The sequence below is a fragment of the Tupaia chinensis genome, unplaced genomic scaffold, assembly GCF_000334495.1.
Source record: "Tupaia chinensis unplaced genomic scaffold, TupChi_1.0 Scaffold000262_1, whole genome shotgun sequence".
Classification (NCBI taxonomy): Eukaryota; Metazoa; Chordata; class Mammalia; order Scandentia; family Tupaiidae; genus Tupaia; species Tupaia belangeri.
Genome location: NW_006159742.1, coordinates 410,880 through 438,727, shown reverse-complemented (window position 1 = coordinate 438,727; position 27,848 = coordinate 410,880). Strand labels below are relative to the sequence as shown.

General features: G+C 40.8%; 2 protein-coding genes across 2 annotated transcripts in view; one reads left to right on the top strand and one right to left on the bottom strand.

Moving 5' to 3' along the window:
* Nucleotides 1-25,485, bottom strand: part of LOC106734949 (dedicator of cytokinesis protein 4) — a gene marked incomplete in the record, with an annotated part of 360,446 nt that extends 334,961 nt beyond the window's left edge. The window contains 1 exon segment of the mRNA XM_014588158.2: nt 25,120-25,485. Coding sequence (XP_014443644.1) covers nt 25,120-25,156 — 37 coding nt within the window.
* A 230-nt stretch (nt 25,486-25,715) lies between these two features.
* The window catches only part of ZNF277 (zinc finger protein 277), a 123,405-nt gene continuing 121,272 nt past the window's right edge, over nt 25,716-27,848 (top strand). Inside the window, exon 1 of the mRNA XM_006149433.3 lies at nt 25,716-25,843. Within this exon, the coding sequence (XP_006149495.1) occupies nt 25,753-25,843 (91 nt within the window). The 5' untranslated portion in view covers nt 25,716-25,752. The remainder of the gene's footprint in view (nt 25,844-27,848) is intronic.

Below are 27,848 nucleotides of genomic sequence, written 5' to 3'. Positions count from 1 at the left end.
TGTGGCGTGGCCATCCCCCCCGGCGGGGCGATTTCTCGCTTTCTGTCTCTGTCTTTCTCTGTCTGTCTGGCAAGCGCACGCGCCCTATAGCAAAAAAAAAAAAAAAAAAAACAAAACAAACAAAAAAAAACTCTCCAAAAAATATTTTTAAAAAAAGATCACAGATCACAGGCTGACCAACCAACAGCCATCTCACACTCCACATGCAAGTAGAGCTGCCTGGTCTCCAAAGACAGAACATCTGCTTCAATACTCAATGTGAATTTTGTCCTTGCTTCACTTTACAATAATGGACACCCCACTAATTTCACATGACACCAACACCTCTGCCACAAAAATAAATAAATAAATAAAAATTAAAGAAAAAAAATTCACAACCAACCAAAGCAGGACTGGGAAGACACTACAACCTAGTGGTTAAGGCACTGAGCGTTAGAATCTGACAGCAAATCAGAGCTCCACAGTCAGTAGTTTGGTTATCTTGAGCACATTCTGTAACATTTGTGTGCCTCAGTTTCTCATTTATAAAATGGGGATAAGAATAGTGCCCACATTATGTAGTTGATGTAAACACTGACTGAAATAACACATGCATAATCCTGGGATAGTGCCTGACACACAGCAATAAATCATAAATATTAACTATTATTTTAAAAGCAAGCTACTACAAATAATGGCTTTTATTGTCGTAAAGTACAGTGGCATTAACAATTTGAGATTAAGTTAACAGTAATATGGAAGTAGAAATGTAAATGAAAGAATTGTCCCAATGAGTATAATAAGATACCCACAGAAAAAACTGCGACACTGGACCTAATGTTCAGCAAATATGCCATCACAGTTTTTCATCTTAAAAAAAAAAAAAATTAAAGAGAGGGACCAGAAGTTAGCATAATGGCTATGTCGCTGGACTCCCACGTAGTCGACTGCTGTTTGTGTCCTGGACCCGGTGGCTTAAAACTCACACTGTGCACGTGTGCATGCATGCCCAAGATCCTGAGAGGAGAATGGAGGAGAAGGGATTGTGGCATGGCCATCTTCTCTGTGGGGGGTCGGGGGAGGTATGATTTCCCGCTTTCTGTCTCTCTGTCTCTCTCTGTCTGGCGAGCGCACGTGCCCTATAGCAAAAACCTCTCAAAAAAAAAAAAAATTAAAAGCAGGTCCATTAACAGTGGCACAGTCAGAAACAGGCCGCTCTATAGTGCTGGAAGCCACATGGCTGACGTTGGGTTCAGATCCCCAGTTGACCTGAAACATGCCAGGGGCATGTGTCCAAAATCCTGACTAGTTAGAGGGCTGGAAGAAGGGAATCACAGTGTAAAAAGACCTTGTCAAGGATGACTGCCTGTCTTTCTCTCTTTCACTCTCATGAAAGAAACTTCAAGGAAAAAAAAAAAAAGAAATTTTGAAAACACAAAAAATGTCAGTTCCCTGTTAAGAGTAGCGCAAAAACTGTTTGAAAGGTGACAAAATTTCAGGGCTATATAAAAGAAGTTATTTATAAGGCAAAGGTCACCTAGCAGCTATGTCATGACTATTGGAAATAGATGGTAAAAGGAAGAGAGAAGGGAACCCTAATTAAACACAGAGATCCCCTCTTTGTCCTCCCTAACCATAAACACTTTTTTCAGTAACTTTTTTTTTTTAACTTTAGGTTTTTGTCATAGGGCACATATACTGACCAGAGAGAAACAGTGAGAGATAATGTGTAATCTCTTCTTCTCCATCCTCCTCTCGGGATTTGGGGCACACATGCCCAAATGATTTTCAAGTCACTGGGTCCAGGACTCAAACCATAGTCTACCATGTGGGAGACCCTATGCCTTAACTACCATGCCGTCTACTGACCCCTTGTTTGTCCTTTTTATAAAGCAGTTAATACTGATATCTAATGAGAGAAAAAAGGCAGAGATATTTTCAAAAGCCAAAAGTGAAGTAGACTATCATCTGTCATGGACCTTTTTCTTTTAAATTCTGCTTTAAATGTACAATTGCCCAACTAAATTTTAAGTATGCCAAAACACTAAGAAATTACAAAACTTAATACTAAAATAATTCATGTGTTACAACCATAATTATTTCTATAGCTAGAAAATTATCATCCTACTAAGAAAATCCTGGCAAATTGCTTAAAACATTTCCCTTCTGAGTGAATCTCAGGAGGTAAAAAATTAAATCCGGAGTTCAGTCCTTTTGATGTCCCCATGCCTGAAAAAGACTTTATCTCTATCAATTACCTGGATGCAAATAATTTTTAATTTCTTTGCACAACAGCCATATTTCTTTAGCATATGAGGTTTTCTTCTCTTTTCATTTTCATTTTCACAGCTATTTCTGTAGAATAGAAATGAAGGAACTCCTTCTTCCTCTGTTTCTGTGCCCACTGCCTTTTCTAGGCCTTTGTCTGATCTACTCCAGATCTGGAACTATAGCTGAAAAGGAAGTGGTACGAGAAAGTGGAGAAAGGAGAGTTAATTTTGCTCTCAGAAGCCACCATTTCTCAGGTGGAAAATAAGAATGTCATGCCATGATGACATTTTGCCTTGTGTCACTATGATTAATAGTCCTAATTTTTTCCAATTAGGGGGAGTAAACGCAACCAGCCCATGGAATCTGACCAATCTTGCACAGTATGGTCTGTGAGTGCTATCATTTGGATGTGAAATGAGATTTAAGAGGATTCTTTTCCTTTTGACAGCTACCTAAAATATCATACTTTTTTTCACAATGAAAAATAAAAAGAAGTCTTTCAGAAATTTCCAAATCTGAGCCCTTTAACCAGTATTTTTTCCTTTGAATTGATACAAGTATGGCTCAAAAATAAAGTATAGGGGTTAGTTGATTCATTTGAATAAGATAATAACTCAGGCAATGCCTTATTAGGGATAGAAGACTTAGGAAAATAGAGTGATTTTATGTTATATGTATCAGATACTTAGACGAAATTCACAGAACCAAACCCTACAGAGTTTAAGGTAACAAACAGAGTTGCAAATGTAAATTGTCTGGTAAAAGAACCCAGAATAAAGTCAGTATTTTAGACACTTCACCTTCAGTCCTCTAACCCAAACTAAAATATTTCAGATAATTCTACTAACATCTAATCAGATTATCCAAGGAAATCTGTAACTTACGATGAATTTTATAATTTCAAGGAAATTTGAACATCACCTCATCCAACTCTCTCATTTTATAGCTGTGGCCCTAAGGAGATGAATATTTTACCCAATTTGATACGATTACGAAAGAACCAAAATTAGTCTCCTGGGCTCTTATTTTCTAAGATAACTCTTGTTAACCCTTTTGAAACATTTATTTAATAGCATCATTACTTAATAGAATGAGTAGCTAGCATGTCTGGAAGAATCCACATGTGAATAAAGCTATAATAATCCACATGTGAATTATTCAACTTTATTCAACAGTGCCACATGGTATATGTGTCTGAAGAAATGTAATAATTCCATGACAATTCATACCTTCAAAACAAGAAGCTCTCTTGACCAACACTCAAAGCAGAAAGATGTCAACTCATCAGGAGATCCAGACAGTAACTTTAATGCCATTGTAACCAAATTTATCTGCAATGCTACTGTCTCATTTCCAGATATCCTGCCAAGCCAGTGGTTTTCAAACTTGGATTTTTCACAGTAGTTTCTTTGTTTGTTTTTTGGATAAACTTTCATACAGAATTTCAACAAGTAAAGCCAATAGGATAGCATTTTATCCTAACAAATTTAGTTTAGCTTTTGTAAAGCGAATATATCAGAATTTTTCTTCAACAGAACTTTACATTCTATCAGCCACTCCCCCACTTACAGTCTCTGGTACCTATATTCATCCTCTCTACTATCATATCTTTGGATCTTTTGATTTCTGCCATAGACTGCAGACATCTGGTACATGTTGAGTGGGGCTATACAGTGTGCATCTTTTAAAGTCTGGCTCACTTCGTTCAACATAAAGTCTTCTATATTCATCCTCTTTTTTTTTTTTTTTTGGAGAGGTTTTTCTCTTTCTGGAAAAAAAAAGTGACAGGAAACTTGTATTGCAAAGTAGTATCACTAAAAGCTTGGTAAAGCACCCCAAACTAGACGGAGGCATTAGAAATGCCTAAGACACAATATTAGCCAAAGATTTTCTGTAGTTGACCATTACATGGTGGCCAAAGCATCTGCCAGACAGACGTGCCTGAGCACATCTGGCATTTAAATGGAGTCCAGCAGTCACATGCTGTCATAGACACTTCACTTGTAAATACTCTTCTAAAACTTTAGAACTGCATACACTGACTCATTGACTCAAAAATTCATTTCATATTTTTTATTATAAATTATAATTTAGGGGAATGGCAGGTGGTATGGTGATTGGGGTGCTGGACTCCCACATAACTGACTGAGGTACGAGTCCTGGACCTGGTGGCTTGCTTTTTCGCTTTCTCTCTCTCTCTGATCAAATGAACTAATAATAGTAGTAGTAAATAAAAATAAATAAATAATTCATTTTTAAAAATTATAATTTAGGCTGTAGCAAGTATTATTCTAAGAGCAGAGGATACCAAAACAATCTAGTCCTGGCTTCATGAAGTTTGGTAGTTAACAATAGATATCTTCATAAAATTACACTCATAGCCTTTTATTCTCGTCTAGATTTTTTTAATGGTAATTTTATAGGGTTGTAGAATGAAGAGAACCACGATATATGTATTAGATTTTAGAAAGCTATTTTTATGTACTTTTGACAGAGTCTATCATTTCTCTGACAAATAACTGCCTTGGGATATGGGGGGCAGGGCCTGCCCCAGTCAGGCTACTCTCATCTACTCTCAGAAAACCTGGTTCATACATTCTGGACAACACAAAGGATTTAGGATTTACTCCTTCATCCGTGGAGCCTATCTACTCATGATTCAACATTTAACTGAACCTGCTCCAGGACAGCTCTGCATTGCGCTCTAGGGAAATCAAGGCTGAATGAAACAGCATCCCCTGCCTCCAGGCTTCCCTAGACTGTAGCAAAAGTAGGTGGTTTTAAAACAGCGGTTGCAGGAGACCTGAGAGAGGCAGCCGCAGAGCTCAGATGTGGAATGGAGGAGCGCAGTTTTCATCTCTACAAGGAGTAGTCAGAAGCAGAAACTCCTATAGAAGAGACGTAGCCATAGGTTTCCAGGTAAAGAGGGGAGGGGTAGGCATGAGAGTCAGCCCAGGCAGAATTCCATCATGCAGAAGCAACGGTCTTGAGACTGTGTGGCACCTCTGAGAACCTACAAGTGGCTCCCTAGGATGGTAGAGAAGGTGCTAGGGGAAGAATTGCTGATACAGGATGGGATGACAGACAGTGACCAACTTATAAAGGCTCCTGTGTGCAAGGAAATAACTCAGGACTCTATCCTGACTGGAAAAAAAAAAAAAGAAAGAAAGAAAAAGAAATGCTTTATTGTTATTTTTCCAGGTGAACCATATCAATAAATTTGCTTTGCAATGTCTCTTGTGACTTAGAGGGTGGAGATGGCAGGAAGGAGATCATGAGGAAACTACAATAGCCATTCAGACGAGAGAGGGAAAGGCACTCATTCTGCACTGCGGGAGCACATCCTCTCCCTGGCCAGGCAGAAAGAGGCTGCTCTGAGCAAGGAGGGAGCAGAGAGAACAGGGGCTTCCTACATAGATCCACAGCCTCAGAGTGGGGCTTCATAGTAGCTCCTCCAGTCAACGCTGATCCTCCCTCACTTGCAGTCACCCTTGTCACTACAGCCTGGTCCCCCTTCTCCCACCATCTGTTCCTGGACAGACCTGGCTAAGTCGTCTTCGCTCACAGATGTGCTCACAAAGAATTGCTGATACAGGATGGGATGACAGACAGTGACCAACTTATAAAGGCTCCTGTGGGCAAGGAAATAACTCAGGACTGTATCCTGACTGGAAAGAAAAAAAAAAAAAGAAAGAAAGAAAAAGAAATGCTTTATTGTTATTTTTCCAGGTGAACCATATCAATAAATTTGCTTTGCAATGTCTCTTGTGACTTAGAGGGTGGAGATGGCAGGAAGGAGATCATGAGGAAACTACAATAGCCATTCAGACGAGAGAGGGAAAGGCACTCATTCTGCACTGCGGGAGCACATCCTCTCCCTGGCCAGGCAGAAAGAGGCTGCTCTGAGCAAGGAGGGAGCAGAGAGAACAGGGGCTTCCTACATAGATCCACAGCCTCAGAGTGGGGCTTCATAGTAGCTCCTCCAGTCAACGCTGATCCTCCCTCACTTGCAGTCACACTTGTCACTACAGCCTGGTCCCCCTTCTCCCACCATCTGTTCCTGGACAGACCTGGCTAAGTCGTCTTCGCTCACAGATGTGCTCACATTTCCCTCAGGTCACTCAGTGCTATTTGGACCTTGCTTATCTTTCCACATGTTCCCCACCCCCACCCCAGCACTCACTCCTGACCCACCTAGTGGCCCCTCTGTTACCATGCACTAGCAGTTTGCACACTGACCACGACCATGACTCCCACAAACTAATTCAAGAGTGTAAACACTAGGCGGAAACTTGTGACGTGGTTTCACATATACTAGTGTTAATACCAGCATCTTATTTTAAAAAGTAAAGTGTGGTGAGCAATTTGTTCACCACTGCCCACAGAACTCCAAACCTGGGGTAAGCCTCCAGATTCTTGTGTGTGATACTGTGAAAGGAGCACACAGGCTTCAGACTAGGACAGACAAGTGTCTAAATCTCAGCCTTTCATGGCTGGGTCCCCACCAACAAATCAATCATCCTCTTTAGGTTTGCTGTAAGGCCTGAGTATGTTTGCCTGGCCAATTAACACAGGCCCAGACCCTGGTAAGCACTTATCTTAGTTTTTCTTCTGCCTGCCCACTCCTAGCCTTCTAGAATTTAAAATGGGGATCCCCAGGCCCTGGGTCACAGACCAGTATTGGTAATACAGGCTTAAGCTCCACCTCCTATCAGATCAGCGGTGGCACTGGATTCTCATAGAAGCCCCCAGATGGGACCACCTAGTTGCAGGAAAACAAGCTCAAGGCTCCCACTGATTTTGCATTGTGGTGAGTTGTATAATTGCTTCATTATATATTACAATGTAATCATAACAGAAACAAAGCACACAATAAATGTAATATGCTTGAATCATCCCAATTCCACCCACTCATTGTCTGTGGTAAAATCTTCACCCACAAAATTGGTCCCTGGTGCAAAAAAGGTTGGAGATGACTGATTTAAACATATACTTTGCCTTTTATTTATTGCTCCAAATACCTCTTGAAGTAGAATAATCAATACTGAATCCATCTTTCTTCCTCTGGCAGGTCTTAAAAGAAAACCACACATACAAAAAAAAAAGGCAAACCAAGGCTGGCCTCATGGCCTAGTGGTTAAAGAAGCCAGATCCCACATGGGTGACCACAGCTTGAATCTCAGCTCTGAAGCCCTGAAGCCTTGAAAAGCACGACAGCTACATGAGACTTTGGCCCACAATCCCAACAGAATGGAGAAATGGAAGAAAAGGGATTATGGTGTAACTATGCCCAACTAGGGGATGCTTTCTCCCTCGCCCTCTCCCTAGGGTGCACACGCACCCTGTGGCACTTTTGTTTTTTTAACTAAAAGAAAACAAGTCAAACCATTGATCGAGATACCTATCAGTGATCAACTGATAGGAATGGGGTGGGGGGGCGGGGTATCGGGGAGGTTGAAATTATGCAGAAGGAAGACGAAGAAGGCTTTCCAGCTATTTAAAGTGTGACCCCACCACTCAGGTGTTTATGTTGGACGAGCTCAGCAGCTGGTGACTCACTCCTCTGGGAGTATCTCAGTATGAAACTTCTATTCTTTCGCACAAGTTCACAGTTTTCCAGGATGTGAGACACTCCCTCCTCAGGCCTGTTTCCTAGGGCATACAAGTGAATAATATTGCCACCCTAAGTCCTTACCTTCATTTTCAAGCTTGAGGAAGAAATATCTGTCTTAAGCATCACAATGAATTTCTCTATGATACATTAATACAATGTCTAAGTGAGTTTTAAAAATAAAAATGAAGATAATACCTGCCTTGAAGAAATGTGCAAATTAAATGAGATAAAACTATGTACCATTTCTAGTTCCTTTACATGTCCAGAGATCCTGTTCTATATCACTTTTGAGTACTCATCAAGCTAGCACAATGTACTATATATAATAGGTATATCCCGTAAATTACCATTCAACACCAGTTTCTCCATTAATTTGTCATAGGCTATATCTTTATATTTGTCACCAAAGTAAAAATAGGCAGCAAGTAAACTTAATAAAAAATGAAAAATTTTTTTTTTCCAAAATAACTTCAATCTCTTCAGGGACTTGGCATTTAATACCCAGGCCTCTCAAAAATAACATGCACTTGATATGATACCCTAAATCAAATTTTTATATAATAAAACTTTATTTACCTTTTCTAAATATTAACCTTCATAGTTACCCTGTCATTCCAGGTTTTTACAGGAAATTGCAGCATGGAGAAATAATGCATCTGAAGATCCTATTTCTGTTGGTTGCTGCGAAGGCACCCAAAGTGATACAATTCAAAACAGTGTGAGCAACTTTGCAAAAACATATATGCCTGGAGTTATTAGCTGATAACCACCACCAAAGAATTTGTCTCTATAGTCTGTGCTTCCACAGTGGGCCTGTGGGGCTAGCTCTCAGACCACAGAAAGGGATGCACTGATTACATTGATTAGACTGAGGTCAAAGAATATGCTTCTATCAGTATTTTCTCTTTACCTTCAGTGACTAAAATCACTCTATCCCATTATCTTAGTCTGCTAAGGCTGCTGCAGGTTTAATAATACTTAACTCAAAATGCTTGGAACCAAAAGCATTTCAGATTTTAGATATTTTTCAGATATTTGCATGTGCATAATAAGATCTCTTGGAGACAGGACCTAAGTCTAAACAGGAAATTCATTTATATTTCATATACACAGAGACTGAAGATAATTTTATATAATTTTGTACTGTAGTGTTTTGACTGTGACCCATCACATGAGGTCAACTGTGGAATTTTTCCATTTGTAGAATCATGTTGGCACTCAGAAAGTTTCAGGTTTTGGACTATTTCAGATGTTGTATACGGGGATTAGGGATGTTCAATCTATATGACAAAGTACTACAGAGTGGGTGGCTTAACAAACAGAAATTTATTTCTCACAGACTTTGTCTGTTTTTACTTTATCATCATAGAACACATGCATGTGCACATGAGAGTGGGAGACAGAGATAGTAAGATAAGCACCCTCTACAGGGCCTGATCATACTATGATCCCCTTCCTCCATTCCTCCATTCCATTGGATCTTAGGCACTCATACATGTGACTGACCAGGCAATGGATCTGAACCATGGTTGTCATGTGAGATCTGGCTTCTCATATTACCACTGTGCCATGAAGCCAGTCCTATTTTATCAAAGTTCTGGAGGCTGGAATTCCCAGATCAAGGTCTGGCAGATTCATTGCTGGTGAAAGATCTCTTTCTGGCTTTCAGATTGCCACCTTCTTGCTGTGTTCTCACATGGACTTTCCTCAATACTACACAAGGAGAGAGTGAGCGAGCTCTCTAGTGTCTCTTCTTACAAAGACACTACCTATCATATCAGGGCCCCATGACTTCATTTATTCTTAACTATGTATTGATAGGTCCTTTACTCCAAATACAAAAACACTGGGGGTTAGGGTTCAATATGTGAACTTCATGAATATATAGACTGGACGCATTCAACTGAATGCTCAGTAAATAACATCCATGAAGAAACAATTATTCCCCACAAATGCTAAATAAAATCTCTTCAAGTTGTTGATTCCCCATATTGAAATTATTCTACTCCATAAATTATCTCAGGGTACAGTCTCACAGGACAGTTCACAGAACAATGGAAAGTGAGCAATGAGACCAACATCTGTCTTGAGAACAGCATTCTTATCATTGGTGAATGTATTTGAAGTTCTTCTCTAAGAGAGATTAGGGCTCTTTTTCAAAATCACATATCCAAGGCTATCAAAAAGTACAGCTTTACTGTGGCTTCTGACGAGTGAAGAGGACAACAACATCACCCGTAATCCAACCGGTATAGCAAGAAAAGCCACTTTAAACCTTTGAAACAAGGTACTTTCTGGACATAAATGACAAAATTCAAGCCTTCTAGACTTCTACAACTCTAACTTCTACGCTGAGAAGACTATATAGAAATGCTGCTTAGTTGATGAGAAAAGTTTATGTACCTTTTACTGATTATAAAAGCGCATCTTAATTTTGAAAATTATGCAAAAGTAGAAAGTACTCCCAAAATAGTTACTTTGTTAATTATAACAACTCTTTGTAACAACACCACATCACATCATTTTGTTTCTAATTCTTCATTTCTCATAATTATTCCCATTTTGAAATTCATTACAATAATTTTTATAAAGTGTATTAACTATACATAATGGTTTCCCTTCTAATTTTAGGCCAACATCATAAATAATTGGTCTTCTAAATTAATTTCTATACACTACAGATTAGAATATTAAAAGAAAATTTGAGTAAAATTAACACAAATATAGTTCTAAGAAAACAAATTAGGAAAAGAGCAAATATTTACTGTGTGTGTAATTTTGTAAGAACCTGCCTACCCTATTATTAATATTTTTCACCCAGGGACCAGCAGCTGGCATAAGGGCTATGTCACTGGACTCCCATGTGATTGACCATGGTTCAAGTCCTGGACCCGGTGGCTTAAACTCACACCGGTGCGTGTGCATGCGTGCCCAAGATCCCAAGAGGTGAATGGAGAAGAAGGGATTGTGGCATGGCCATTTACCCTGGGCCACCACCCCTGCTTTCTCACTTTCTGTCTCTCTGTCTCTCTCTGTCCTTCTGGTGAGCACATGCCCCTATAGCAAAAACCTCTCCAAATATATACATTTTTTTTCCTACCCAGACTTCTGGAGAAAATTGCAGAGATTTCTTCTCATTTTATTCTTCACAGAATTCCCTGTTCACATGTTGGGTTTTCTGTTTCTTTGAGAGTCTGGCTAAAATTCTGAGCCCAGAATCAAGGAGGCTACACATGCTCTTCAACCTATGCCAGACCAGACTTTTACCATTTTGGAGGGAAAAAAAGGACATAGACTCAAATCTCTACAGTCCTGCTTAAAGATTTCAGGGAGACATCTTTAGATTAATGACCAATGACTACTCATAAAACTGGACAATACATTGCCTGGTTTATGAAAACAGTTCACATCTTATGAGAGTGGTCCCAATTGAATTCACCCAGGAAAGTTTTCAAATTTCATATCCAGAAGGGTTCCTATCAGTAATCCTCCCATGAGCCGTCTCTTCTCAGCATACCCACAGAGGACGTGAATGGGGGTGGAGAACAAACCTTTGTGTCAGTTGTTTTCCAAAAGTTCCCATGTAAATGTCATGCTCTTCCCTCTCCATCAATTGAGAAGCAGGCCTGTTTCAGTTCATTACTAACTAACAGATGCTTGTTTTCAGATTCAGTAGCTTTCCCTCTTCAAATATGATCACTAATATAATCTGGGTCTTGAACCTCTCTATGTAATGATAAGGACAGGCTTAAAAATAAAAATGTTGAGGGGCCAGCATGAGACATTCTGGTTAAGGAGCTGGACTCTCACAGGCTGATTATAGTTCAATTATAACAACTGGTTGTTCGAGTTCCGAAACTGGCAGCTTACTTTCTCACTTCTTTCTCACTCACTCATTCACTCTCGTTTTTTTCTCTCATGCCTGTATCAAACTAATAAATAATGATGATAAATAAAATCAAATAAATCATTTTTAAAAATAATTTTAAAAATTAAATAAGTAAATAAATAAAGATGTTGGGTTCAATCCCACTTTCAGATCTTTGTTCAAAGGCTATCTGATGTTCACAGCTCCAAGGAAAGCTCCCAGTTACATTGTCAAGTAGCCTGGAGTATGGTTTGCTGACAGTTCAGATTAGATCATGTCTTAACCCACAGCTTCTTTCTCTGACACCAATAGACTGCAAGAGAAACTACTACATCAAGTAGGCTGGTTACGGCAGCACTTCAAGGATGCACACAAAGTCACTTTTCTTATGAAGAGGAGCCTCCATAAATTCCTTTTCACACACTCGCCCACCTTCCTGTCCATTTTTTCTGAAAGCAATCATCTCTCAGTGGAAGTAAAAGATGGGGAGAAAAAGAAGAACCATAGAAGCCTCAGAAAGTAAAGAGCATGCTCCAAATAGGATGTACTGACCCAGTCTCTCCACTGGTGACAGACAGTGGATAAGGAGCAATGAGTCTTCCTACCATCTTTCTAGTCATTGAGACCATTAAGATCAATCAACCTGCTTAATAAGCGAAAGCAGAGAGAAGTCACCAACTGGTTTTCTTTCTTTTCTTCCGCTACACTGAGGTATAGTTGGCAAATAAAAATCATTTATATTTAATGGACCCAATGAGGTGTTCTGGTATATGTATACATTGTGAAATGATTAATCAAGCTAATTAACATAGCCATCACCTCCCATATTTATTTACCTTTTTCTCCTCTGTGGTTAAAACACTTAAGACCTATTCTGTTAGCAAACTTCAAGTATAAAATATATTGCTATACTACCAATGAGTTCTTAATCTAGTTCCACTTGCCTTGGGAAAATTCTTGGCAAATTTTGGCAAGAGATTTTCTATCATACTTAATTTTTAATATTGTTAACATGTACCTCTTTCTGTGCATTCATTGGTATTTCAGTGGTTACTTTTAAGAGGCTACATTAGGGAAAGGGGACCTACTGCCATCATAAACAAAATTTCTTATTTTAAATCATGTGTTTCAAGAGTATCCTAGTCTAACTTTAAAAATTCTAAGTTTGACCTTGTAGTTCCTAAGAACTATTGTGTATTTACCATACACACATACAAACACATACAGAGAAAATGCCTGTATCACAAATCTATTGCTTTGGATATTTGTGCATTTTCTCATTTTTGACTGTGTGTATATACTCATATGCTCCTTGAGAAATTTATAAATCTTATTTATTGAAATATTATTTGTGCATTCTGTTTTTCAACATCCTTTTCGGGAAATCTCACAAATGTGCACGATCTGGCATGAAATATTTGTTTGCGAGAGAACTGTCACAGAAATAGAAATAACTCATGCCTTAGCCAGGCCGTGCACTAGTAGCAAGAAGAAAAGACCATAAAATTTAGTTTAGTACCAACTCTACATGGATAGCTAATATGTCTTATGCAGGAGTTTTCTGCACCCAAATTAATAAAATGCCTCAAGGTGACTGCTCTTTGGAAATTTCAACCTGTTACTTTAAAATTTAGAATGGGCAAGCCGATGACATAATCAAAGTCAAAACAATTAACAAAGTCTCACCTAGGTACATTACTCAGTCATCACACATAAAGCTCTTCAGCCCAGAGCCCTTCTCCCTTTGCTCCAGACCTTCTCCCTACTAGACACTGCCACGTGAATGTTTTACATGCATCTCAAACTAAAGGTTTTATTCAAACTTTTAATCTGACACCATAAACATGCTCTGCCTCTAAAAAAAACTGGGGAAGAGGAGAGGTCTTTTGTTGAATGGCATCTGTATTCACCCAGTCCACCAAGCTGGCCACTAAGAACACTATTAGTGTGGGCTGCATGCTTGTGTCATCCCCAAAACTCACATGCTGAAATCCTAATCCTCAAAGTGATGGCACTTGGAGATTGAGCCTCTGTGAGACAATTAGCTTATAAGGATGAAGCGTTCATGATGGAATTAGTGTCTAATAAAAAGAGCTAAGAGAGAGCTTGTTTCCTCTCCTCACCTCACCCATGCTCACTCTGTGAGGATACAGCCAAGAAATGTCCATCTCCAAGACAGGAAAAGCGCCCTCACCAGGAACTGAATCACCCAGTACCTCCATCTTGGACTTCCTGCCCTCTAAGATTGTGAGAAAAAAAATTTTGTTGTTGAAGCTATCTAGTCTCTGGTATTTTAAAGAGTAGCCTGAGCTAAATAAGACAACATCCTAAATGGCTTCCTTTCCGTAACTCCTCACATTCAATTACCAGGCTATGCTGTTTCCATTTCCTAAATCTCTCTTAGATCCATCCACATTTTATCATGCCAGGATGGCTAACTTGATTCAAGTACTCACCTCTCACCACAGTTACTGCAATAACTCTCTTGACTCATTTGTTTTTCAATTTTAAATATCTTTATTTACATTCATTGACTGTACATCATTACAGTACACAAAAATGAGATTTTCCATCCAGAATACCCTGTGTATTGGTACAATCAAGGATGTTAACATACGTGCTATCATCAACAAATAATTTCCCATTTCCTGTTTCTTACATATTTTGCCTCTTTATTTTTCCTTCCTTGACACCCCACCTCTCACCTCTTGACTCACTTTTATGCTACATGGTCTCTATCAAAATCAACATATGTGTGTTTAAAGTTTGATACTGTTCAAGTTTCCAACCCAAAAAAATTCTTTTAGAAAGAATTTGCTGGTAATCTCCATATTCTAAGAAAAGAACTATTTGCATCCATGACTAATGGCATCTTCTCTACATGCTACACATTTTACACAGTATCAATTACTGCTAATATTTAATTTGATTTCTTATGTCACTTAACACTAGATATCTGCAGTATTTTTTATGAAATTATCCCATTCCATGGTCCATATGGTATACCAATGTACTCATAACCAAAACTGATTAAACTACTGTAAGGTCATTTACGTTGTTTCACAAACAACATGCAAGAGAAAACTCTGTGCATAAAGTGTTTGGTTCCCATGGATTTTTTTTTTTCATGTAAACTTTGAGTTGTGGGATTACTGACTGAAACTTCTGCTTACACCTATTATATTAGTATATCATTAAATGTGGAGTAATAACTAATAGAACAGGTTCTCTGGAAAACTCAATTCCAATCCTACCTCCACCGTTTCCTGTGTGACTTTAGACAAATTACTTAACCCCTCTATAAGTTAGTCCTGTTAAATATTAATGATAACTGACTCTTCACTAGTGGAGTGTTTTGAGAATTGAATGACAATGTAAGACAAGGTCTTAGAATTGTAATAGGCAGGCCTTTACAAAGGAAGCCATTTAGGATGGCCAGCAGGTGGCGCAGTGCTTAAGGTGCTGGATTTCCACATGGCTGATCACAGTTTGAATCCCAGACCCAGCAACTTGTTTTCTCACTTTTCCTTTCTCTCTCTCTCTCGTCAAAATAAAAATAATAACAAATAAAATAAAAAATAAATAATTCTTTAAAAATATTTTTAGAATTGTAGTTGGCATAAAGCAAGTGTTCCATAAACAGTATTTTAAATAGCTATTTCATATATTATCTAAAATATTTGTGCATATATATGCATATACTTATAAGTAGGTCATATTCACTGTCCATACAATCGCAGGATATTACATTATCAGGTTTACTACAATTGTCATTACTAAAATGCATTAATGCTTTCTTGATGATTTTTATTTATTTACTAGTTATCCAATTGCATCTTTTTTTTTTTTTTTTTTGGAGAGGTTTTCGCTATAGGGCGCGTGCACTTGCCAGACAGACAGAGAGAGACATAGAGACAGAAAGTGAGAAATCACCCCCCAGGGGGGATGGTCATGCCATAATCCCTTCTCCTCCATTCTCCTCTCTGGATCTTGGGCACGCACATACACGCGCCCAGTGTGAATTTTAAGCCACCGGGTCCGGGACGCGAACCATGGTCGACTACGTGGGAGTCCAGCGACATAACCATTACGCTAACTGCTGGTTCCCTCCAATTGCATCTTAACATATCTTTTTTTAAAAAAATGCCAGAGAACACAACTGTTTTTCCTTTAAATAAGTTTTAACTGCTTAAATGAAGAGAGGCTTGGGGAGAGTTACTTCTTTATCCTTTTGACATACTTTAGCCAAATCAGGTTAATAGCTGAGTTTTTTACTTTTATGTTTGTTTTCAATTTTTGCTATAGATCATATGTGCTCACCAGAGAGAGACAGGGAAAGTGAGAAATCACCCCTAGGCGGGATGGCTACACCATAATCCCTTCTCCTCCATTATTCTCTCACGATTTTGAGTAAACATGCACAGGCACCTGGTGATTTTCAAGCTACCAGGTCTGGACTCTAACTATGGTCTACCATGTGAGACTCCAGTACCTTAACCACTACACCACCTGCTGGCCTCTGTTTTTTATTTTTATTATTTTTTAAACTATTTTTATTTCACTTTATTTATTTATTTTAATTTGACCACAGAGGGACAGAGAGAGAGAGAGAAAGAAAGTGAGACAGCAAGCCACCAGGTCTGGGACTCAAACTGCAGTCAGCCATGCGGGAGTCCAGCACCCTTAACCACCATGCCATCTGCCGGCCACAATCTTTATTATTATTATTTTTAAGACAGAGTCTCACTGTCATTATCCTGATGCTTCAGCCTCCCAGGTAGGACTACAGGCACACGCCACCAAGCCTGGCCCTGTTTTAGACATGGTCTTGCTAAGTTGCCCAGGCCGGCCTTAGGCTTGTAATCCTCCTACATCAGCCACGTAAGCCTCTGGGATCACAGGTTCATGGGCCTCCTGTGTGGTCCTGATCTGCAGAGTACAGCATCTTAGCAGAACACACTACTGCAACCAGGACTACAAGTTCAGTTCTTTAAGAGAACAAGTAAGTTATGTAAGTTGCTTTGTTCCTTCTAATAATGATCAGTAACATAAAAATGTACAAAAGAACAGTGGAGAGTAATCCTACAATTGACAATATACCTCAATAGACTCATTATATTTAGTCTTTGCTATAATGGCCAGAGAACACTGGCAAAGACAATGATACAGAAAAGTCCAGAATTGGTTATCATGTAGTTGATCCTGACCCTTGTCAAAAAGATCCTTGTAGGAAGACACACATAAACTTAAGAGGAAATTTAAACAATGTACCTGATGGCTTTGAACACTTGTTCCATATTTAATAAGAAATAATATATTTTTTAAAAGACTTTGACATTGAAGGAAAAAAACTATGATAATTAAATTCTAAGTCAAAATAAACACAAATATCTGTTAAAAAACCAAACTCTGTCAATGTCATGAAATAAACTTAACAGAAACCTGACGAATCTGACACTTTATCCTTCATGTATCACATATGTGGTATTTGGGGAAGCATTGTTTAAACTGTGGGTCCAGACCCATTAAAAAGTCATTAAGTCAAGTTAGTGACCAACATTTCTTTTTTTAAGACCTAGGGGTATGTGTGTACAGAAGCACATCTGAGAAGGAGGCAGGGAGACAGACAGAGAGAAAAAGCATCCCTGAACAGGATATGGTCATACTACAATCCTTTCTTCTCCGATCTTCCACCCTGTCAGGATCTTGGACACCTGCCTACCATGTAGCTTGGGACTTGAACCTTGGTAAGCCGTGTGGGATGTGCCTTCCTTGGCACAGCTTTATTTTTTATTTTTTTAATTTATTTTTGCCATATGACATGTGTACTTGCTGAAGAGAGAGAGAAAGGAACAGGGAGCAGGAAAAGGGAAAGTGAGAAATCACCCCCAGGGGGGATGCCACACCACAGTCCCTTCTCTTCCATTTTCTTCTCAGGATCTTGGTGCACATGCACCCAACATGATTTTTAAGCCACAGGGTCCAAGACTCGAGCCATGATCAGCCATTTGGGAGTCCAGCACCTTAACCACCACGCCACTGACTGGTTCTTCTCTGCACAGCTTTAACCACCGCATTAAGGGCCAGCCCAGCTCACCACTGTGTGTGTGTATGTGTGTGTGTGTGTGGGGGGTAATGAAACAGAACATCACACAAAGTATGGGCAACTATTATTTCAATCATATGTGTGTGGAATGGTGCTGGAGGCATGTCTGTGTATATACCAGGTAAGAAGATAAAATGAGCTTTTTTTTTTAATTGCCAGAGGGCACATACACTTGAGTGGGTGTGAGGCACCCTTCAATAGAGAATGAACCACCACAATTCCTGTTCCTCCATTTCCCCACCTTGTCAAACTTTTGGAAGTACACACACATGTGTCTGGCATGTTTTTTAAAGAATTATTTATTACTATATTTAATTATTAATAATCGTTTTATTATAAATTTAATAATTGAATAAATAATTAAATTATTATTTACTATTCCTATTATTTTAATCTGACCAGAGAGAAAGAAAGTGAGAAAACAAGTCACTAGCTCCAGGACTCAAAGTACAGTTGACCATGTAGAAGTCCAGTGCATCAACCACCATGCTACCTGCTGGCCTCCTGTCATGTTCTTTTTTTTTTTTCTTAATAATTATTTTATTTAACTTTATTTGTTTACTTAAATTTGCCCAGAGAAGGACAGAGCAAGAGCAAGAGTGAGAGAAAGAGAAAGTGAGAAAGCAAGCTGCCAGTTCCAGGATTCAAACCGTGGTTAGTCATGTGGGAGTCCAGCCACTTTTAACCACCATGCCACCTGCTGGCCTCTGTCATGTTCTTTATAGCCAAGATTTGAACCACAGTTGGCCATGTGGGATCTAGTTCTCTTAACCACTAGGCTATGGGGTCAGCCAAGATATATTTCTTACGTAATGGATGATAGTTAAGGAAAATTTAGAAGTTACTGATCTATAGTAAGTCACTTAACCTTTTTTTTTTAAATTTTTTGAGAAGTTTTTCCTATAGGGCATGTGTGCTCACCAGAAAAACAGAGAGAGACAGAGAGACAGAAAGCAGGAAATCACACACACACCCCCAGGGGGGATGGCCACACCGCAATCCCTTCTCCTCCATTCCCCTCTCAGGATTTTGGGCACACACGCACACGCGCCCGGCATGAGTTTAAGCCACTGGGTCCAGGACTCGAACCATGGTCGGCTACATGGAAGTCCAGTGACATGGCCAGTACATCAACTGCTGGTCCCACCTTTTTGAAATTATTTTATCATCTCTTAAGTAGAAATTATCATTCCACTTTGGAGGGTAAAGTCAAATAAAATAATCTCCCAACATTTTTCAACTATAAAACATTGTGTTAACACGTTACAGTTATGCAGTTAAACACTGTATTAATATGTCAGAGTTATCCAAAACCCATTTTGGATGGGTTTCCTAGAGTTTACTATTTCTCTGACATGTATACTCACAACAAAAACTCACTGTGCTTTCTAGAAATTTGTATCAAAGATAAATGTGAAAGGGTTGTCTTCTTTTAGTAAAGAGTAGAAAGGCAAAAAAACTTAAACTTCTTGAAGTTTTTATCATTTTCTTTGTGGCACCCACCATAACAGCCTTTGGAAACAAGAAAACCAGAGAGGGAGGACAACATCACCATGTTACTATGGAGGCTTTGTGGAAGAACCATCACTTAGGAGAATGATCAAAAGTGGGAAACATTTTTATAGGTAATCTCACAGGAGTACTATCAAGGACATAAAGGGCATCAAAGACATCAGCTGTCATCCCACCCTCTGCATAGCCCTTCAAAGGAATGCTGCTTAGAGGTATGTATTAGTCTTGTTTTCTTCCTACTTAATGTTTAGAAATCCTGTGTCATGCTCCAAATGTCACAAATCCCAAGCAGGATGCCACTATTTAGCTCTTCATGCTAGCTGGATACATCACGGTACCACGAATAGGAAACATTTTAAGGAACTGTTAGCTAAGAAAGTGAAAACAGCTAAGAGTAAAGGTACACACCCTCATAACTCTCTTTCCCATTGGTTACCCTCAAAGTACCATTCTGAAGGGAAATAAAGTTCCTATACAGAAAGGGATGGGACTACTTTCCTTAAAATAAAAGCATAAAAAAAAAAAAAAAACATGATTTCTACTCAAATGAGTCCAACAATCACTTCAAGAGGAACAGAGTACAGGAATCTCTGCAAAGACTTAGTGATACCAGTAGAATAATGCTTTATTTTTTAAATGATACTCATGATTTGCAGATCACCTTGTTCTGATTTGGGGGCTTATAGGCTTCAATGGACTTTTAGATTGAACAGTCCAGCCAATGTTCCCCCACTAACCTGAACCAGGCTTACACATGTGAAACACCTGGCTAGGTCAGTGAAGTGCAACCTGCAGCTCTGGAAGACTCGCTGGTTCACCTGGGAATGCTGTGCATAAATGCCTATTGGACAAATGAACATAGAAATACATTTGCAATAGTTTCCATTTCTCTGTGAATTATTCCAACCGCTCTAAGAGGGAGGGGAGTATGACCGACAAGAGCATGCAGGAGGCAGATAGGAATCTAACAAAATTTGTGAGTAGGCGATCAAGAATGCTTTAGTCATCATTCTGTACAATAGATCTCTAAAGTTTACACCTCCTATCCAACTGAAGGGTGCCCTTTGATCAGCGTTTCCCCTTTCCCCAACCAACCTACTCTCTCAGCCTCCGGGAACCATCATTCTACGCTCTACTTCCATGAGTTCTACTATTTTAGATTCTATGCATAAATGAGATCATGCAGTATTTGTCTTTGTGTGCTTGGTTTATTTCACTTACCATAATGTCCTCCAGGTTCATCTTTGCTGTTGCAAATGATGGACTCTCCCTCCCTCTTCCTTTCTTTTAAGACAGAATGGAATTAGCATTACATTGTTACATTGTGTATGTGTGTGTATGTGTATCACATTTTCTCAATCTATTCATTAAATGATGAGCACATAGGTGGCTTCCATATCTTAGCTATTGTGAATAGCACTGCTATGAAGATGGGAGTGCAGGATCTCTTCAGCATCCTGCTTTCAATGGAGGATTGATGGATTATATGATAATTCTGGTTTTAGTTTTCTGAGGAGCTTCCATACTATTTTCCATAATTGTTGTATAAATTTACACTCCCACCAATAGCACAAAGGGCTTCCTTCTCTCCGCATCCTTGCCAGCACTTGTGTCATATGTCTTTTTGATAACAGCCATTCCAGCAGGTGTGAAGTGCTATCAACAGAATGGTAATAATAATGCATTGTACCAAGGAACTTCCAAACATTCAGGGAAAAAAAATGGAATTGAAGTATGACTTTATTATGGTGGAAAAATTTTTAAATCCATACTTGTTTTTTTCATAATACACATTTTCTTAAACTTTTGAAGACCATCCTGATATATTTAAAATTGGTAAAACAGTAGTTTTTAAATGTTTTTCACCACACACACAAAAAGACTATGTATTTGAGGTAATGGATTGGTTAACTGATCATATTTAAACATTATAAATGTATACCACACTGTACTTTATATATAATTTATTATTTGTCTATTAAGAAAAATAATTTTAAGGGCCAGTAGATGGCATAGAGGTTAGGACAGCTAGATCCTACATGGCCCATTGCACGTTTTGAGTCTTGGACTCAGTGGTTTGAAAAACAAGTCAGGTACAGGTGCGTGCATGCCAAAAATCCCAAGAGGAGAATGGAGAAGGGACTGTGGCATGGCCATCCCTCATTGGGGGTACTGTGTCACTTTCCACCTCTCTCTCTGTCTCTAGCAAGTGCATGTGTCCTAAAGCAAAATAAATAAATAAGATAAAATTATAAATAATAAAATGTCTTAGGGGGAGACCAGCAGATGGCATAACGATTACATTGCTGGATTCCCATGTAGTCAACCACGGTTTGAGTCCCAGACCAGGTGGTTTAAAACTCATGTCGGTGCTTGTGCATAAGTGCCTAAAATCCCAAAAGGAGAATAGAAGAAATAGGATTGCAGCATGACCATGCCCACCTGGGCAATGACTTTTCTCTTCCCGTCTCTCTCTTTGTCTCTCTTGCAAGCACATGCGCCCTATAGCAAAAAATCTCTCTTTAAAAAAAAAAATTGTTTTTTGAAGAATTCTTTAGTCACTGCCAGTGTACCTTCTTTTGGAAAAAAAGCATCAAACAGATTGAGAAAGTGAGCAAACATCACCTCTGTTCTGTCAGCTTGCCAGATAGCTTCTGCTTACCTCTGATCTTAGTTAAAAACCATGAGGAACACATCACAATAAAAGTCTCTCTCATAGCCATCTCTACCCAATGGAGACGTTCTTCTAACCGAAGGGCACATTTGGGTAGGAAAGCTCTACAGTTTACATAGCACTTGACCAAGAGACTGTGACCTAGCCACAGAAAAGTTACATGACATAAAGCTGGCAGCAGTGCCTAGACTAGAACTAGACTCTCCAAAAATGAAATATGCCTTTCAATGTGCTGACCAACATGTCTGTTACAAAGACAAGGTTCCCTGTCCCTCAGGGCTATGCCTGGATCATTATACCTTTCCCTAGAATCAGAACACTGCTGTATATGACTGAGCATACATTGTCTTACGTTCATTTATCAATTAAATCAATGGAAAAAATAGTATCCATATGTCACATTTGAAACAGAATTTATCTCTCTTGATACAACTTACTCCAGGTATAAAACTCAAATAATTTTGTCCATGTTTATAGAACGCTGCTTCAAATTTATTCATGACATATTTATAAAGACATAAGTATCCCACACATAAATAATGGCACGTAAGAAATATCATTGTAGAAATATACAATGTACATGGAAACGTCAGGTACTATAAGTTTCCAAGGCTGATTTATGGTAAAGAAGGAGGAAATTGAATTACTACCACACCTGATATCAGCCAAACATCTGTGCTCATAAAATACCTTTTCTTTAATATTTATAAGAACCAAATGAGGAAAAACATACTAACCAATGCTTTAAAAAGAAATAATGAACAGTGTAATCAACTACAAATAGTGCTCTCCATGGTGAGAAATCAAGTCCACACATAAGTACCCTAGCAAAATTTTCATCACACACACACACACACACACACACACACACACACGGCTAACAGATGGATTCTAAAAGACAGCTAAGCATTCCACAAACCAAATGCTCAAAAATTAATCACACAAGATGATTAACATTCTTGCATGTGTGTTATATAGTACAAATGAGAACGACCGCAATGATTCTGGGCAGAAGACTGCTCGTTCTGCTCATCTGGCTGAACCTTCTCCCAAATGTGTGCACACCTTTCTACCTCTCACTACTCTGCAACCAAATCACAACCATCCAGAACTGAGGTGTCTGCTGCCCCCCCCCAACACTTGACTGGAATATCCGGTTTACCATTTCAAAAAACCCCAGAGTGGTTTTAAGCCTCTGCCCACAGCTTGTAAAGGCGAGGGAAGAACTAATCAATACCATACCCCAGCTGTGACCTGGCACATAAAGAAATCAAGAATATAAATCCCATCCATAATCTGTGTAATTTAACACTTGGAAGAAAGCAACATCTGGGATCCACTCCAAGCGGGACAGTGTTGCCCTGATGGGTCTGAGCTTCCTGCACAGAGCCTTAGAGGTGGTTTGGAGGCGATGCCCTCAGGTCCTTCATCGGTCTAGCAGAGGTGATGTCTTTTTCCTAACAAGGGTTAGTCTACCCTTCCCACCCCACCCACACTCCATTTAAAAAAAAAAAAAAATAGAGTAAGGAGAAGGAAAATAATTCACTCTTTGCCAGTGAAGCACTCTGCTAACGCTCCCCTCACACTTCAAAGAGAGAGGAAGCCGGAAACCTTTTCCAAGATGGGTCCAGGACAAACTATTGTCTAGCTCACCAGTTAGTTCCAATCCATAGCGCACGCGGATGTAAAACATGAGCATGACTTTATGTAATCATACAGTCCTTTTAGTGGACTCCAAAGCCCTATCCCTAAGCTAAGTTTGGAATAAAAACAAACAAACAAAAACCCTGTGACTATGACTCCTTGGAAAGGCTTTATAGTGCAGGAAAAATAATTTAAAACATGTGTGTGTGTGTATAAATTATATACATATCATCTTAATCATTAGATCTGTTCCCACTTAAAAAAAAAAAGTACGCCAGTGGAGCATTTAGCAAACAGTAAAATCTATAACGCTTTTTCTCTGTTAAGACCTTCTGGGAGGTTATAATTGCATTTGGCCGCTGCAGGCTTGTCAGAAAGCCCTGCTTCTTAGTCTCAACCCTAAAAGGAGTAACTGTCAAGGGGCAACCCAGCTGAAATCAAACAACAAAAACGGGAACTGTAATCCGCCTGAAATGGGAGGAGGGAAAGGAAGGGAGACTCTCGTATTCATCAGTCAACATTAATGTCCTTTGTTGTTCACCTTTGCACAGAACAGCGAGCGCTATCCAGTTCCTTCTCCGAACGCCCGTGTCAGGGTAGTCTTTTCCTAAAAGCTGCTTCGCTGCCCGGGAGACTCAAGCTTTGCGATCCCCCCTCCCCATTATCACTCCACAGCGGTCCTCCACCCCTACCCCCACAGCGCTCACCCTGGGGTGAGAGCGTGGTCAGAAGTAGAAACACTCGTTCTCCTCCAAAGACCAAAGAGCAGAGCGGCGCAGATGTTGAACTTTACTAACCCCCACCCCCACCCCCACCCCACAACACACACCCCATAAGCCCGGGATGGGAGGGAGGCAGGAGTCTCAGACCCGACTCGGTCTGTCAGAGCGGCTCTTTTGAGGACTATGCCACATTCCGCTCTCCGGGAATGTTGACGACAGCCAGGAGGAAGATTTTACGGCTCTACTGTTTTGGGTGGGTGTCCTCTCCACCCGAGTATTGTTGTCTCCCTCTCCACCCTGGAAAATCGTTGCAGCCCTTTGCTGTCTCCTCGCCGCTTTGGGGAAGAAGCGGAAGGAGGGAGAGGAACGTCGTTCGCCTCCTCTTCCAACTTGACACATACACATACATACATACACACACACACACGCCCCGTTGCCACTCCAAACTCCGCAAGCAGAGCCGGGAGCGGGCGGCCCAGCCGTGCGCTCCCCCCAAGCCGTCCCGGGGCACCGGGAGCCGGTGCTGGGCGCGCGGTCCGAGCAGTGGGACACGAGATCCCGGCACGCACCCTCCTGTCCCGTCTGGCTCGGCAAAGCCCCAGACCCGCTGAGCTATGCCAGGATTAGGCATTTCCAGCCGAGGAAGCGAGAGGGGCGCTGGGGCAAGGACGAGAAATGCGCACCCGCTCGCGGCAGAGCGGAATAAAAGTTCGCCCTGTGGAGACTCACCCACGCCGTATTTCTCGTGCTCCGTAGGTATCCACATGGCTAAAGCGGGGCTCCGGGGTCTTCAGGCTTTGTAATCCCGGCGCCCCTTCTCCCGCTCACAACAATGCACAGCTCCCGAGTAGCGGCTGCAGCGCTGGAGCCCGGCGGCTCCGCGCGGGCTGCGGGCTCTGGGCAGGGTCTGCGCTGCAGGCTCTGGAGTCCGGCGTTGACACCGCGCCGACCAGACTGCGCCGCCCGCCGCTCTCCTGGCGGCGGGGGGCTGCTCACAGACCTCGGACGCGCTCCTGAGGACCGGGCGGCGCAGTCATTGTTCTGATTCACTGAACTAAGCGAACACGCCGGGGCACTCTTGGGCGCACCCCCGCCCGCCTGCGCCTCCTCCAACCCTCCCTTCACAGAGACCCGCGTAGCACGCTGGGAACTGTAGTTCTGGTGTCTCCGTCCCGGAAAAGGGCGTGGCGGCAGTGGCTATGGGCAGGAATTAGGTTTCTCTCTCCACGACCTATTGGCCCAGAGTGTGACGTCCCGGCGTAGGTGTGGACGAAACACCGCGTCGATTGGGAGTTCGTCGCTAGTCGTGTTTTTATTGGTGCTGAACCATCCCAGCCCCGCCCTTTTCTCCTCAGCAGAGTAATGGCTGCTTCCAAGACCCAAGGGGTTGTTGCAGGACTCCGAGAAGACGGTGGTGAGAGCCGCGATGGAGTCCAGGGTGTTGGTTATGAAGGTAAGTATGGTGCCCCTGAGGTGCAAGTGATGCGTCTTCCTCGGTCCAGAACCCAGAGTGCAGATGGCATCCGGACCTGGGGAACCTTTCCACCTCTGAAGCCACCTGGGCGCGAGGGGGCCGCGGGCGGGGCCGAGCGGGATGGGGTGGAACCGAGGGTCGCTGCTTGGCCTGTGTTGTCCCGAGAGGGCAGGAAAAAAATGGAACCGATTGGCTTACTCCGCTACCAGGGAGCCGTTTCTCTTCCTGTTTGGAGCTCCCAGCTTTGCACTTGCTGCTGTGTGGGTGTGGGTCAGGTCAAGTTCGCGCGTGTGTGATGATAGCTCTGGGATTAGCAACTCGTTTCCCTTGCCAGTACCCTGCCCCCGCCTCGGAGAGCTTGGTTTGGCCTAGGAGATGTGTTTTATTTGGTTTGGGGAGTCTTTCCCGTCGCAGACTGGTCACTGCCCTCCGCTCTCCAGGCCAGCCCAGTTGCTGGCTGGAGCAGCCTTGGAAGGGAAAGTGTTCATCTCACAGCCTCCCTGTCGCAAGTTGACGCCTTGGGCGCGCTCCAGCATTGGATATGGAGATGTCCTCGCATCTTAAGAGAAAAGAAAATAATCACTGGCTTCTGAGAACTCGAAGGTAGTTATGAAAATCACAGTTGCTTTGGCTCTACCTGCTTTTCACGTGGTCTTCTGTAGGGAATCAAGAAGCAAACTTTGAAAGCTGCAGATGGATTTAAGGCTCCTATCCTTTTCTTTTACCTTTACTGTCTCACCACCACCACCACCACCGGTTTTGCCTTGGTTATGCAGTTTAGCATAGCAAGTTGTCTTTTTCTGGTGGACATTGTTTGGGGCTTAAATTAGGATCTCCGTCCTTGATGAGGCTTTTGTTTGTTTCGTTTTTGTTGTTTGGTTTCTTTGTTTTTGCTTTTGCAGTTAAATTGACAATTTACTCTTAAGTTTTTATCTCAGCTGCAGAGAGATGAAGTGTGATTTCTTCCTATCATGGGAACGCCCAAGATCTGAAATTATTTCTGTACCTCTACCAAAGGAATCTTTTGGTAGGTTCCTGAGTTGAATATTGAGTTACATATTACACCCTCAACAGGTGTAATTTCAATCTAAAATTGGAATCCTTGGTGAATTTATCTCACAAATATAAACAAGTGGATATTCCAAGGTAAACTATGGGACTGACTTCATGGCTCAGCAGTGATAATGAGCTGCTCCAGAGTAGCCAGATGCCACTTGGTCACTGTGGTTCTGATCCTCAGCCCTCTCATCCTGAAACTTGCTGGGCCAGTGCCAGAACCCACAGACTGGAGGACTGAAGGAAGGGGCTTGAGGTTAACCAATTTCTGTGGAGGGTGCTTATCTCTCTCTCTCTCTCTCTCTCTCTCTCTCTCTCTTTCATTTACAAGTCACTCTTATGTGCATACAGTCTATCATGAATAAAGAATGTGAAAACATAGAAGATGTAAAAGTTACTAGTTATCTTAAAATTATGGAACTTTTCATTATAAACTTTTCTAACTATTCAGAGGTGTGTAAAGTAAAAAATGAAAATGTCTCTACCACACGGTCCCACTCCCAAAGAGACGTGTTGGGTACATATCCTTTCTAACATATTCCTGTATGACACACATCTGTAGAGTATTTTTTTAAAATAAAAAAGGAATAATCCTATGTAAACTCAAGAATCTGCAATCTTCTTTCTCAGTGATCTATCAGAGACACTCTTCCTTATCAGAACCTTTTATGTTTCATTTTTTTAAAGGCTCGCACCCTTCAGATTCCACAATATGGATATGCCATGCTTTCGCCATTTCTCTATAAATGAACAGATAGTGTGACTTTGGTTTTTCAGTGCTGTCATAGTCGACAACTTTACATACACATATCCTTGCCCGGTCAGTGTGTATTTCTTGAGGAATTGCTGGGTCAAAGGTATGCACATTTGAATTTTTTTTTTTTTTTTTTTTTTTTTTTGGTGAAAGGGTTTTGCTATAGGGCACGGG